At 50.3% G+C, this 15,373-nt stretch overlaps 1 protein-coding gene across 4 annotated transcripts in view; it reads left to right on the top strand.

Moving 5' to 3' along the window:
* Nucleotides 1-684: 684 nt before the first annotated feature.
* The window catches only part of TEF (TEF transcription factor, PAR bZIP family member), a 32,561-nt gene continuing 17,872 nt past the window's right edge, over nucleotides 685-15,373 (top strand). The window contains exon 1 of one of the 4 annotated variants that reach the window (XM_066256995.1): nucleotides 685-878. In XM_066256995.1, coding sequence (XP_066113092.1) covers nucleotides 776-878 — 103 coding nt within the window. In that variant the 5' untranslated portion in view covers nucleotides 685-775. Of the gene's footprint in view, nucleotides 879-14,065; nucleotides 14,391-14,483; nucleotides 14,774-15,373 lie in introns of those variants that run through there. The other 3 variants (XM_066256978.1, XM_066257005.1, XM_066256985.1) reach the window with 3 other exon arrangements.

Genomic DNA, 15,373 nt, shown 5'->3' with positions numbered 1-15,373 from the left:
CCAGCCCTTGTCTGCTGGCACCTGCCTCTTCTTCCCTCTCCGGAAGACCAAACGAACCCCAGGCTGCAGGTTTTGTTACCTCCCTTAAGAGAACAGACTTTAGTCTCTGCAGATAGTAGACAGCCTCAATTATGCATGTGACATGTACACCCGTGTACCTTGAAGGGTACATGTGCATCAGCATCAAAACACAAACTACCCCTGGAGGCTCACAGCACACAGGTGACTGTGTGTGATGCACCTTTGTGTGCATGAATCAACACAGAGTTTATCCTTTGTGCAAAGCTGCCCGCAGCACCGGCATCTCAAGTCCCAGCCCGAGTTAGTCTCCGGGGCAGGCCCTGCTCTCCACTGTGCCAGGGCTCCTCCGTTGAGTGTGCCTGATTGTGCGTGCACTCTCACTGCGGGAGTAGAGCCAGCTCACTGTTCTCACCTGGCAGGTCGTGGTCATGGCTCCCTGCCTGGGGTAGAACTTCCCTTTGCAAAGTTAGATAACAGCATGGTCTTTCTGTCAGAGGATTGGCGCAGTGGTTCCACGTGTTGCAGTTGGCAAGCGGCCAGGCCCGCCCTGCCAGGCAGCGGGAAAGGAAGGCCTGGCTGCAGCCGGAGCTGGCAAGTGGCCCAGCTGAGGGTTGATGGGCGGGCTAGGGTCTTTGCTGCCCATTGGCTGCCTCCAGCTCCCGCCCCACCCGCCTCCAGAGCCTGTGGCTCCCCAGCCAGCTCCTGCCTCTCCAGCTGCTTCTAAACTCCCAGAGCAAGCTCCTCCTGCCGAGCTATGTCGAGCTGTGACCGGACTGGAGTGGCCCCTGCCATGGACATGCCTGAGGTCCTCAAGTCCCTGCTGGAGCACTCTCTGCCTTGGCCAGAGAAGAAGACAGGTAGGAACGGAGGTAGCCTGTATTGGCAGGCTGCCTAGGTGCCATGAGGTTGGGGGCAGCCACAGGCACAGTGGCAGGACAGGCATCTCCAACCTAGGGAGGGTCTCTAACAGGGGTCTGTCCTTGGTCCTTTTCTGGGCAAGAGGAAGGGCTGGGGTGCAGAAAGAGACATGGTAAGGAGTGCCACTGCAATCAGGGACTGCCCCCTAGGCCTTCTAGCTTAGAGAAGCCATGGACACCATGTGGCCACTGACAGGTGCTGTGCTCACACGGGGCAAGAACAGGACTGGAGGGCACTGCTGAGAGAATGTACTAGATGCTGACTGCTTAGTAAGCTCCCTCCTTCTGCACCTTGGAGTGGCAGAGGGCTGGCAGAGACTGTAGATTTGGGCAGTCTCCTGTCTGAAGAAGTAGCTTTCCTCCATGCGCCTGCTTCAGTTCCTGCTTGCTACAGGGCTAAACCCATGGATGGGAGGGAAGATGTTATGTAACAGGACCACAGGCTCAAAGCCCGGGTTCCTAGGATACCACAGGCAAACACAGGGCCAGGGAACCGGCAGAGGAGGGCGTGGACCAGGGGCAGAGCCAGCAGCTAGCACCAGGTGTCTCTCAAGACTTGTCTGAGAAACCCAAGGCAACAGCTAGCTTTGGGGGCCCACCTGCCCAGGGTACTCCCCCCTGATAACTACTTCTCCCAATCCCTTCTGTTCTAAGATGTCAGGGGCTTACACCCAGGTCTTCACTACCCAAACTCCTCAGGTTCCTTTAAAGGAGCCCTTCTGTCCTCTGCTGTTTGAGTCTAATTTAGGAGCCTCCAGTGCTCCCTCAGGGGAACTTTTTCAGGCCTCTCCCTCATCCTGCTGTGCTGGCAGCTGATATATCTCATCACCAGGTAGCCCTGGTTGTCCCCCCAGGACTTCATTCCAGGGGACTCTCAGCCCTCTGAGGACAGGCAGCACAGCCGTGTCCTCTCTCACCCCTCGGGAGCCAGGCTCAGGGAAAGAGGGGCCACCAGCTCCCTCCGTGGAGACACTGCCTGAGGAAAAAAAGGTGCATCCTAGAGCTCACGGCAGAATCCCCGGACCACGTCCTGTGATTCCTGCTGCGACAGTCCAGGCCACCCTCAGAGGCAAGCATCACAGAAGAAGTTCCTGTGCCCTCCTAGCACTCAGGATCCCAGCTGCTCACCAGGAGATGCTCATCTCCTTGGGACACCCTCAACTCAGCCTGACAGATGAGTCATGGCTGACTTTTTCTTGCTATCTTGGAACAGTCATGTGGGTAGAGGAAACTGAAGTCCTATCAGAAGCTAGAGGTAGGGGGCTCCCTTCTTTGTTCAGGCACCCAGAGAAGGTGGGGTGTTCAGGACGGCCCAGTGTATACACAGGGAGAGGCTGGGGTGCTGGTGGCTTGCAGGGATAGCTTCCAGCTGGGCAGGGATAGCTTAGGGGCAACTCAGGGTGTTGTTCCTCCACCAATGAGGATAACAAGGCCTTTGAAGTGTGGCAACAGCTGCTGTTCACTGGTTCCCAGCTGGTCCACAGAGCCCTGAGACAGCCGGAAGATCTCCATCACTCACTATGGGTGGGCAAACTCAGAGCCCAGTGCTGGCAGGACTTGACAAGGGCTTTGCCAAGAGTTGGCAAGCTTTGATAGGATCAGTTGGTCTGCTACAGCTGGGTTGGTCAAGGGGTGTGGCCCAGTGTCTCAGGCCACCTCCGATCACTTTTCCACGCGGTATCTCATTGAGGGTTAGACACATGAGGCCCTGTGGGACTGACAGATGCCAACGGGTAGATAAAATGAGGAGTCAGTGCACCCACAAAGGCCTCACTCATTACTGCTCAGCCAGCAATCATGGCTTCCAAGGCTCCCAGACTCTCCCACTCTTTTTTAAAAATAAAAGTATCTACCTGAAAACCCGTATACCTTGGTGAAAAGAGAGTACACACCACATAGAACTAAAATTTCTAGTAGTCATGTAGCAAGTACTTTAAGTTCTTTTTTTTTTAATACCTGTGGGTTTTTTTTTTAAGATTTTATTTAATTTTTCAGAGAGGAAAGAGAGAGAGAGAGAGAGAAAGGGAAAGAGAGAGAAGGAGGGAGGAGCAGGAAGCATCAACTCCCATATGTGCCTTGACCAGGCAAGCCAGGGTTTCGAACCGGCGACCTCAGTGTTCCAGGTTGACACTTTATCCACTGCGCCACCATAGGTCAGGCCAAGTACTTTAAGTTCTTGATGGAGCAGCTCCTCTCCCTGTGTCCCCCACTCTGGCTTGGACCTCTGCAGGAGGAAGACAGCTGTCCCAGAAACAGTTGCCTTCAGGATCGCTAGCCCTTTGCTTTGGTATCATAAGGGCAGGTTTCTTGTGGGGGACTGAGACCTGTTTACAAACTCCCTATTTTCTCCAGCCCACTGACTGCTTCAGCGCTCATTTAGGTCACGTGCAGAGCATATCTTGGGTCTAACATGAGGGAATTTGAGAGGAAAGCATGCAGAGTGTGAGAAATTCCAGGTGTGCTTCTTAAGAGACTGCTCTCTCTGTAGCCTCTTACTCCATTTTCTAGTTCTAAGATGTTCCATGAGACTGACCTTGAGGTTTCTCCCCCTCCCCCTTGCCTCCCACCTTAGCCTGCACAGACAGACCTCCATTTCTTTGCTGTCCCTAATTAAGCAGATTTTGTCTGGCAGAGCTGACTAGGATCCAGCCTCCCTGGTCTTCAGGTTACAATGGCTACCTGGCAGCCCCTTATTCTGGGCCATAAGTTTGATTTTTCCTGTGGGCAGAGAAATCCATGCCCAGCCAAAGGGGTGATCTGTACCCCAAGCCCTGATTCAGTTTCACCTCTGTTCCTGATCCCTGATCCCTAAGGACTATTCTTCCTGTTTCTATTCCTGCCCTTTCTCCCCAGGAACCTCTTCCAAAAGTCAGTTCTGTTCCAGATTGCTCAGTCTCTCACACTTTCTTCTCCAGCTTCTAGAAAGTCCCTGCTTGCTTCTCTAAACCATGTTGTTAGCTCTTTATACCCCTTCCTTCCCTCACCCTATTGGGCCTTGGCTGTGCTTAGAGGCCAGCTCCCCATTTTTCTGCTTTGGTCACTCAAGCCTTCCAAGGAGCCATGTAACATGAAACACACCCAAAGGTTGAACAAGACCTTCACTTTGAACTGGCCAGGCAGGGTCCTCACTTCAGGGAGCTCCAAACTAGAATCACCAGTGGGCCACCCAGTAGAGTATCCCAAACATAACTCTCTCCCTCTCCATCCCCAATCTGTAAAAGTGGGGAAAAAGAAAACCAGCTTCATAGGCTCATTACCAGGACTGAATGAATTATCCCACTCAAAAGCACTTGCAAACTGAAGCATCATGCTGTTTTCACTGTGAAAGGCAAAGAACAACTGGGCCTGACATTATGCTCCTTCTACCAACATTGCATTTGCATTCTGTCCTTCATCCCTTTCTTTCTACCCTCCTTTTTGTGAATATTATCTTTAAAACAATAGAATGTTGCAAATTTGTGCTGTCTCCCTGGAAATGCATGCTGAGGCTCTTGGGGGTCTGATGCCCTGAGCCCTGCATCAAACTGGACAGCCCAGCTGGACTAGCCAGGGACAGAGCTAACTGATAACAGGCCAGATGCCAGGAGGACTTTTTGGGACAGAGGCAGTGTGCAGAGGAGGGGTCTGGGTAGCCTCCTCTTGGAGGATTGAGTTAAATGGCACAAGAGGGTGGATTCAGTACAGCTGGGCTGTCCTGTGGCTAACCTCAGTAAGGTCCAAGTGGTTGCCTCCACTCCCAGCCTGCAGTAACCATACAAAATCAAGAAATCTTGAAGTGCTCTTCCAGGAAAAAGGAGGTGGAAGGGCCCTCTCTGTGCTGGAGGCCTCCTTTAGTCCTTACTACTACCTTCTGGTGAGGACATGTAGTCAGAGGTTAGCTACCCTCAAGGCCAGTATGTGGGCGAGCCTCTCTCCTTGTTCATCTGAGAGGCTCAGCTGCCTTCTCTACCTGTCCCCTGAAACTCATCAGAGAAACTCATTCTCACTGGGTGCCAGGAACTGACAGCTGTGTCCAGGAGTGCCCCTTCCAGCTGGCTTTGCATCTTGACAGGGCCTGAGCCAGGGCCAGGTTGCTCAAGGAATGCATCCTGATCGAAAGGCTGCTGTTTCTCAGTTTGAGCTGGGTGTCGTTCTAAGTGCTTTGATATCACCACTTAGGAAATGGCTTTTTTTTCTTTTTCTTTTTTGTGTGTGACAGAGACAGAGAGAGAGACTGAGAGAGGGACAGATAGGGACAGACAAGACAGGAAGGGGGAGAGATGAGAAGCATCAATTCTTCGTTGTGGCACCTTAGTTGTTCATTGATTGTTTTCTCAGATGAGCCCTGATTTGGGGGGGGGGGGACTACAGCAGAGCAATTGACCTCTTGCTCAAGCCAGCAACCTTTAGTTCCAGCCAGAAACCTTGGGTTTCAGGCCAACTAACTTTGGGCTCAAGCCAGCTACCATGGGGTCATGTCTGTGATCCCATGCTCAAGCCAGTGACCCCGGCTCAAGCTGGATGAGCCCGCACTCAAGCTGGTGACCTCAGGGTTTCAAACCTGGATACTCCATGTCCCAGTCCAATGCTTGCTCTGTCCACTGTGCCACTACCTGGTCAGGCAGGAAATGGCCTTTTAAGGGAGGTGTAATTATCCTTTCTACAGATGAGGAAACTGAGGTTCAGAGATGGGAAGGCCACAGTTGTCATGGGTTCCAGCCCATCTTTGCCTACTTCCAGGCTTGAACCTGCTCACAGGGTCTTACGGTCTCTGAAACCCAGACTCAGGGCAGTACCTCCTCAGCCAACCTTTATTTTTTCGTCATTTGCTATTGAACATTTGTTTCCCTGATAACATGGAGTGAATGAGACATTCATGGCCCCCTCACCTAGCATCTGCACTCCATGGGAAAAGACAGACTGCGAGCAGGCATCAGGGCTATCCCCTCTGAAGGGATGACATTTAAACCAAGGCTTGGAGGGTGAGGAAGAGCCAGCTGCACCAAGAACTTTCAGGCTAAGGGAACAGTACCTGCAAAGGCCCTTTCCTGGAGCCAGAAAGACACTGTGTCTGAGCGATAAAAGGCCACCGTAGCTGTAGAAGGTGAACAAAGAGGAGAAAGGAAGAGGTGAGGTTGGAGAGACCTGGAACAGCCAGGGCCTACAGGTCCTTAAAATTTGTAAAGGGCCTGACCAGGTGGTGGCGCAGTGGGTAGAGCGTAGGACTGGGATGCCAAGGACCCAGGTTCGAGACCCCGAGGTCGCCAGCTTGAGAGCGGGCTCATCTGGTTTGAGCAAAAGCTCACCAGATTGGACCCAAGGTCGCTGGCTCGAGCAAGGGGTTACTCAGTCTGCTGAAGGCCCACGGTCAAGGCACATATGAGAAAGCAATCAATGAACAACTAAGGTGTCGCAATGCGCAACAAAAAACTAATGATTGATGCTTCTCATCTCTCCATTCCTGTCTGTCTGTCCCTGTCTATCCCTCTCTCTGACTCTTTCTCTGTCTCTGAAAAAAAAAATTTGTAAAGGGAGTGAGGCTGTCATGTCCCTGCCTGCAAGGCCTTGCCCCAGCCCCCTCATTCTCAGGAAAGTAGCAGGTAGAGGAGGAATGAGGAAGTCCCAGAACAATTCAAGATGGAAATATAATAAGAGTTAACTTCAATTGAGCAGTTGCTATGTAGGTACCAAGTGCTGCTCTCAGAAGTGTGTGTGGATTGACTCCTTTACTTCTGACATGCAGGCCCAGAAAGGTTAAGCAACTTGCCTAAGGTCACACAGTTAGGAAGTAGTAGAAGCAGGAATCAGACCCAAATGGTCTGGCTCCAGAGGCCACACCCTACCACTGCACCACTAACACAGCTTGCCCAGGAGAATCCCTGGCCATCAGGCTGTGGCTGTTGAGATGGCAGACTGGAGCTGCGGACTTCTTTTTGGAAATGGCCTTCTTGGGGCAACTCTTGATTTATAATCAAGCTGAATCCTGGGAGTGGGCAAAATGCAAGCCAAACAGGAAACTAATACTCTTGAGAGTACTGGAGAGATGGGCAGGAATTAGTGAAGAGTCTCCACCCACCACTTCTGCCCTAGAACACACTGAGACCAAGGTACAAACCACAGCCCACAGGTATGTGGGCTCGAAAGGAGGCAGCAGTTGGTCAGGTTGGGGGACTTGCTATGTTTGTTAGTCCAGGTTCGACTATGAAACACAAGGACTGTTATTTAATGTTAATATCATTCTAGATGTATATGACTTGGTTCTGAAAGGTTTTGTTAACCCTCTTACTAGCACCAACAACAAATGAGCCAACAAATATTTACTGAGTTACTACCCAGAACAAAGCTTTGGCCTGACCTGTGGTGGCGCAGTGGGATAAAGCATCAACCTGGAACACTGAGGTCACCGGTTTGAAACCTTGGGCTTGCCTGGTCAAGGCACATATGGAGTTGATGCTTCCTGCTCCTCCCCCCTTCTCTCTCTCTCTCTCTCTCTCTCTCTCTCTCCTCTCTCTCTAAAAATCAATAAATAAAATATTTAAAAAAGCTTTGTACTCTCCGGCATTTGGTAATGGCAAAGCACACAGATAACTGGGCTTTGTTAGAGCTCAGTGGAAGCCTTATCACTCTGTTCTTAAGCATACCAGACTTATACTGCATATTTCAGACACTAAATATGTGGCCAAAGAGATCATTATGAGGTTTCTTGCCACAGGCTTCCATGCTGGAGTTTTAGCTCCTCTAAACTTCAAGTTTAAATAACACTCCAGCCCTGGCTGGATAGCTCAGTTGGTTAGAGCATCATCCCAAAGCAGCAAAGGTTGCCAGTTGATCCCTGATCGAGACACATACAGGAACCGCTCAATGTTCCTGTCTGTCTCTCTCTCTCCTTCTTTCTCTCTCACTAAAATCAATAATAAAGTCCTGGCCAGTTGGCTCAGTGGTAGAGCTTCAGCCTGGCATGCAGGAGTCCCGGGTTCGATTCCTGGCCAGGGCACACAGGAGAAACGCCCATCTGCTTCTCCACCCCTCCCCCTCTCCTTCCTCTCTGTCTCTCTCTTCCCCTCCCGCAGCCAAGGCTCCATTGGAGCAAAGTTGGCCTGGGCGCTGAGGATGGCTCTATGGCCTCTACCTCAGATACTAGAATGGCACTGGTTGCAACAGAGCAATGCCCCAGATGGGCAGAGCATCGCCCCCTGGTGAGCATGCTGGGTGGATCCCGGTTGGGCACATGCGGGAGTCTGACTGCCTCCCCGTTTCCAACTTCAGAAAAAAAAAATTTTTTTTAAATGATAACACTCCAAATTGGTATAATGGCTTAAATGAAACATACTTGTTCTGCATATGCTCAACTGAATGGAATTAAGTTTTCAACTTGAGTTGGTTAGCAAGGGAACATAATAAAATTCTTTTTAATGTTTATTTTATTGATTTTAGAGGGAAAGGAAGGTAGAGAGATAAGAGACAGGAAAATCTATTTATTCCTGTATGAGCCTGAACAGGAATCAAACCAGCAACCTCTGTGCTTCAGGCTGAAGCTCTAACCAACTGAGTTATCCAGCCAGGGCAAGAGTAGAATTTGAAGCCATAGCATAGCTCTAGCATAGATCCAGAGCCCACCCTCAACCACACAGCCTTGTCCCCACACTCCAAATAATTCTATTTCAGATGCACCACAACCTGAGTGGAAGCAGAAAGGTGGAGGCACCCCCATTCCCTGCTATACTGTTGCAAGTGGGCACTTGACATTGCTTCTCACACATAATCCTCATAACCTCTCTGTAAAGTAAGCATATCCATCTCTTTTTCCAAGAGAAAAATAACCGAGGCTTAGGCAAGTTACTTGCCCAGGCCATGTGGCTGGTCAGCATCTGAAGGGAGATTCTACTCATGCCTGCCTCCCAAACCCACAAAGCTGTCCCCAGGACTATGCTTTCCTCAAGAAGTGGCTGCATTCAAACCCTATTACTAAAGAATGCTAAGGTACCACTTCATACCTTTAAAGTCTTAACCATGTAATAACATGTCCTTTTCATGGAGCTTATTTCTTTATAGGGCTCACAACACTGTGGAAAAGAGCTAATTACTTCTCACATTTATTTCTCCACTAAAAGAAAGGCAAGGTTGTACTATTATTCCCACTTTACTGACAGGAGCTGGAAGTAGAGAGAGGTGGCTATGGCTCTTCTCAGGTCACCTGGAACAGGAAGACTAGAACATAATGACTCCTGCCTCCGGAATGGTGTTGTTGAAGGCTGCCAGCCAGCAATATAGCTAACCTCCCAGCTTGCAAGTAGGCACGAGAGAGAACATGTTTGTAATGTTCCTGCTATGTTTGTGACACACCATTTACCCTGTGGTTATCCAGAGGAAAAAAAACCCTCTCTGGGGAGTGTCAGTACATGAACAGAGAACCAAATCAAAACTAACCTTTTTTTTTTTTTTGTATTTTTCTGAAGCTGGAAACAGGGAGATAGTCAGACAGACTCCCGCATGCGCCCGACAGGAATCCACCCGGCATGCCCACCAGGGGCGATGCTCTGCCCATCTGGGGCATTGCTCTGTTGCAACCAGAGCCATTCTAGCACCTGAGGTAAAGGCCATGGAGCCATCCTCAGTGCCCAGGCCAACTTTGCTCCAATGGAGCCTTGGCTGTGGGAGGGGAAGAGAGAGACAGAGAGGAAGGAGAGGGGGAGGAGTGGAGAAGCAGATGGGCGCTTCTCCTGTGTGCCCTGGTCGGGAATCAAACCCGGGACTCCTGCACGCCAGGCCGACACTCTACCACTGAGCCAACCGGCCAGGGCAAAACTAACTTTTGAAGTCCTTACCTGCTTGCCTTGCTTCTCAACAGTGTCATTTGCCTGGTAGGTTAGTTGCTCCAGGGTGGGTGATGAGTGAAGTAGGCATTTTCCCCTTTGGATAACTGTAGCTTAAAAAAATATATCTAATTCTACTTCCCCTTCCTATATAACACCTTTGTTGTAAACAAATGCTATGACTTTCTTTTTTTATAGAAGATTTTATTAAGTTTAGAGAGGGGAAGAAGGAGAGAGAAAGAGATAGAGAAGGGGGGGAGGAACAGGAAGCATCAACTCCAATATGCGCCTTGACCAGGCAAGCCTGGGATTTCCAACCAGCAACCTCAGCATTCCAGGTTGATGCTTTATCCACTGTGCCACCACAAGTCAAGCTGTAACTTTTCACTGTTATAAATCCTCCTAATAACTTGAGAATTTTTTCCCCTTCAACAATGTCACATTAGTCATGAAAATATACATTTGAGCCTGACTGGGTAGTGGCGCAGTGGATAGAGCGTTGGACTGGGATCCAACGCAGAAGACCCAGGTTCGAGACCCAAGGTCACCAGCTTGAGTGAGGGTTCATCTGGTTTGAGCAAAAAGCTCACCAGCTTGAACCCAAGGTCGCTGGCTCCAGCAAGCGGTTACTCGGTCTGCTGTAGCCCCACAGTCAAGGCACATATAAGAAAGCAATCAATGAACAACTAAGGTGTCACAACAAAAAAACTAATGATTGATGCTTCTCATCTCTCTCCATTCCTGTTTGTCTATCCCTCTCTCTGACTCTCTATCTCTGTAAAAAAATAAAAAATAAAATATATATATATATATACATTTTATTCTAATTCACTAAGAGAGCTATCGACAAACTAGCCATTAAAAAATATTTTATTTATTGATTTTAGATAGAGTGAAGAGAGAGAGAGGAGGGGGAGAAGTAGGAAGCGTCAACTCATAGTAGTTGCTTCTTGTATGTGCCTTGACTGAACAAGCCCAGGGTTTCAAATCAGTGACCTCAGCATTCCAGGTCGACACTTTATCCACTGTGCCACCACAGGTTAGGCAAACTAGCCATTAAAAAAAAACAACAAAAAAAAAACTTCATTATATTGTTTTAATCTATCTCCTTGGAAAGCCCATTAAAACTTGTTTCCAAAAACCTCTAGGTCAGTTTTACCTAAAGATAACTTAGACACATACAGAATTCCCACTGACAACTCTGCAACACAACAGATTCTGTGTACACAATCTACTATCTCCACCAAATTGAGAGTGACATGGGCACTGTACTAGCCTCCAGGATAGTGGAATCAATAGGCGGTGGATTTGTACCCTTTTTTTTTTTTAAGTTTTAGAAAAATTACAAAAACTACCATTTGTTGCAAGTTTATGATTGTGTGTTTTACACACATTGACCTACAGAAACACACAAGGTAGATTCTTGACATATAAAGAAAGTAGGCCTGGAGAGGTGAAGCAATTGGCTGGAGGTATCAAGTCAGAAGGTGACTGAATTCTAATGAATGGGGGCAGGAAACTTGAGTCTTGAAGTGTCAATGTAGGACAATTGCAAAATTGTAAGAATTTGCCTGACCAGGCAGTGGCGCAGTGGATAGAGTGTCGGACTGGGATGCAGAGGACCCAGGTTTGAGACCCTGAGGTCACCAGCTTGAGCGCAGGCTCATCTGGTTTGAGCAAAAGCTCACCAGCTTGGACCCAAGGTCACTGGCTCAAGCAAGGGGTTACTTGGTCTGCTGAAGCCCGTGGTCAATTTTTTTTTTATTTCTTCTTTTTATTTATTTATTTTTTAGAGAGGGAGAGAGAGGAGAGAGAGACAGAGAGAGAGAGAAGGGGGAGGAGCTGGAAGCATCAACTCCCATATGTGCCTTGACCAGGCAAGCCCAGGGTTTTCAAACCGGCGACCTCAGCATTTCCAGGTCGACGCCTTATCCACTGTGCCACCACAGGTCAGGCTTGTAAGAATTTTTTATGAGTTGATTTGAGCCAAATTGTCCACAATTGCCGGGAAGCAAAGTCTCAAGGAATTGAGAAAATGCCCCAGAGCCTGACCAGGCGGTCGCGCAGTGGATAGAGCATCAGACTGGGATGCGGAAGACCCAGGTTCGAGACCCTGAGGTTGCCAGCTTCAGCGTGGGCTCATCTGGTTTGAGCAAAGCTCACCAGCTTGAACCCAAGGTCCCTGGCTCCAGCAAGGGGTTACTCAGTCTGCTGTAGCCCCACGGTCAAGGCACATATGAGAAAGCAATCAATGAGCAACTAAGGTGTTACAACAAAAAACTGATGATTGATGCTTCTCATCTCTCTTCGTTCCTGTCTGTCCCTCTCTCTGACTCTCTCTCTGTGTCCTTGTAAAAAAAAGAAAAGAAAAAGAAAAAGAAAAAAAAGAAAATGCCCCAGAAACTGGAGGTTTTACTACTTACATTACATATCAGTATCAAAGGAGATGATGTAAGAGAGTGACATGAAATTGATTGGTGATAGATTAGGGAAGCAGAGAAAGCAAAGGGGGGAGGGAACCTCTGGAACTGGGTAAAAAGTAAAAATGTATATAGCAAATTTATTTTACATAGGCAGGAATAAGACAACCATTAACAATTAACATGGTACCAATAACAATGAAGGAGTTCATTGGTTCCTGCTCTAGAGTGATGGGATGCTTGCCTTGAGGAGGGCAGGAAAAGAAGATTACCCTTGTATTTCAAAGACATGTTACCAGATTTGCTATTGTAGATGCAAAAGACAATATGCAGGCCCATTTAAGCATTGACCTTTGTTTAGGGAAAAATACCCCACAGGACATGATTATCCACCATGAACTGCTTTTAGTTAGGAAGTTTTAATTTCAGACCATCATTCTGTGTGGTTACTTTAGTTAGGTCTCTGAGTTTACAAGGCTACCATGCAGGTCTCCCCTGAGCTTGTCAGATTTAATCTGGGGACCCATCTTTTTTTTTTTCTAGTCCACAGGCATCTGACTCCAAAACCCTGCCCAAACCACCACCTTTCCAGGTCTGGTCAGGAGCCCAATTTCTTTTTAAGATTTTATTTATTGATTTTAGGCAGAGAAGAGAGGAAAATTGGGGGAGGAGAGGAAGCGGAAAGCATCAGCTCATAGTAGCTGCTTCTCTGTGCCTTGACCAGGCAAGCCCAGGGTTTAGTACTCAGCGTTCCAGGTAGATGCTTTATCCTCTGTGCCACCACAGGCCAGGCAAGAGCCCAATTTCTTTCTTCTCAGCTCCCAGCAAAATTCTAATTGCATCAGTTTGACAACTTTCAGCTAGCTGGGTATTGTGGTCACACCCCTATTCAGTGACCCCAGAGCTCCCGCCTGCCATTCCTGACTCCCCGGCCTTTGGCAGCATACAGGATAAACAAGCCAAAGTCCCTGCCCTCTGGGAGTTTAGGCAGGCAGACTCATGTATTGATGAGATTCAAAGCAGACTATGATTTGTGCTACAAAGAAGGGCAAAGTTCTGGGCGCTGTTTAGGAGCGGCTTCCTGTAATGTCTCCACATTTGTGTACCCCCCTCACAGTTTTTCACATTTTTATGTTTCTGGAGGAACTGCCCAGGAGTGTTTATATTTTAAGAGAGAAAGTGGTTCTCCCACAAAATGTGTAATCGGTACCCTATATACAGGAGTTTGATCTTTTTTGTCCCTAGGAAAAGAATGGAAAGGTCATAGAGAGGAACAAAGTTTCAATGCCGTTTAGGACCTCAGAGATTATATCCTGTCCAACCCTTTAACGAGGAAACAGGCTCAAGGGCAGCAGCTGGACTTCCCCAAGCTCACAGTTAGGTGGGAAGATAAAAGCGTGCGCCCCGGCCCAGGGCTGGGCCCATTCTCTCAACCCCACCCTACTCTGCTCTGGCCTCAAGAATGCTTCCTCCACGCTACAGTTTATCTAGCCGCCACGCTCACACCAGAAACCCGGATCAGTGAGGAACCTGACACCCACGTCAGCAGCGGCTAAACCTGCTCTTCTCGGGCCATCCCTACAGAAAGGACAGGTCGTCGACCAGCGCCCTGCCCTCAGGCAACCTCTAGGTTGCCGGGTAGGAGAGGCACAGGATTGACTGTACAAACTGGCCCCGAGAACCTGGGCTGTGTCCCCGTACAAAAAGGCCCGCCCAGCCCCTTGCCTCCCCTCCCCGCCGCAGGCCCACACGTGCTGAGCCTCGTGCACTGACCTGGGCCCCGCCCCCGCCCTCCATTGGCTGCTCCTCTTCTTCCTCGGCTTCTCCTCCTCCCCATGCTACTAGACTCGGCTGGGGCTCCATGTGACCTGGGAGGGCGGGCCATGCGACCCGAACGGGCTCTCTTATAGGCTCCTCAGGCCGCCCTCAGCACCGCCTCCCTTCGGTGGCATGTCTCGAATGCAGAGAAATTGGGAGAGGGAAAGGAGAGGAGGCACGGTGATCTGGGAGGAGAGCGGAGGTTATGAAGAGAAAAGCGAAGGTGAAACCTCTGGTAGAAGGGAAGGAGCTGCCGCGGAAGAAGGCCTATGACACAAACTCCTGCAGGCGCCAGTCAGGTGACCCGGGCGGACGGGGCGGGGCCCCTGGCGTTGCTCCTCACCTGGCCCGGCACGTGTCTCACATATTTCGGCAGCCTAACCAATCACGGCCGGAAAGGCTGCTCCCTTCCTCCTCGCAGGGTGAGCCAATCCAAGGCCGCGATCTGGGGAAGCTGGCCTGGCCTCATGAATAATTAATATGTAAGGGCCTGTCCGCAGGCGGGGTAGAGATGGAGGGAGGCGGGGGAGCTGTCCGGCGCCTGCGCAGTAGCTGCCCCTGTAGGTAGCTGCGGCGGGTCTTACGGCTCCGGCCCTTCTCGGGGGGCAGGCGGGGGAGGCGAAGCGCGCAAGCGGAGCGGGAGGCACGATGTCCGACGCAGGCGGCGGAAAGAAGCCGCCTGTGGAGCCGCAGGCGGGACCAGGCCCGGGGCCGGGCCGTGCAGCTGGAGAAAGGGGCCTGCAGGGCTCCTTCCCACTAGTCCTGAAGAAGCTGATGGAGAATCCCCCGCGCGAGGCGCGCCCCGGTGAGGGCGGGGGTCCCGCGCTCCGGGAGGCGGGGTTTTTGCCTGGGCGGGGCCTTGTGAAGGCGGAGCCAGGAAGGTCGGAGGTCTGAGAGAAGTAGTGCAGCCGAGGGAGAGGGGGTAGAGGTTGACAAAGGCCTGGTGGGCGAGGCAAGAAGGTTGGGAGAAGGTCGGGGGGAGGGGGCTGAGAAAGGTTGGGTCAGAGGGGCGTCGGCAGGGAAGGTCAGGAGGGAGAGGATGGGTGTGTTCACGATGAGGTTCCTTGAGGCCGTCCAAGCGAGCTCGAGGTGGAGGGGTTACTGAGCAGCCTGAATAGGGACGAAGCAGCCCCTTAAATGACGCTCCAGGACGCCTTCTCCGGGGACATCTTCATCAGAGTCACTTGGGATGCTTGTTTAGAATACTGTTTTCTGGGCCCCAAGTTTCTCGCACCGAATCAGCAGCTCCTGGGATAAGCAGGAGTCTGCATATTATGCAGCATCCGCCCTCCACCCCTTCCATGATTCCGAAGTCCACTAAAGTTTGAGAAGCGCTGATTTATATGGCAGATTATCTTCGCATATGGCCTTGCCCCTTCTGGGAGGGGACTTGTCTTCATCCCCA

This window comes from Saccopteryx bilineata, chromosome 1 (assembly GCF_036850765.1).
Source record: "Saccopteryx bilineata isolate mSacBil1 chromosome 1, mSacBil1_pri_phased_curated, whole genome shotgun sequence".
NCBI classification, from domain to species: Eukaryota; Metazoa; Chordata; class Mammalia; order Chiroptera; family Emballonuridae; genus Saccopteryx; species Saccopteryx bilineata.
Note: the sequence above shows the minus strand (reverse complement) of the source record. Positions and strands in the feature narration are given on the sequence as shown.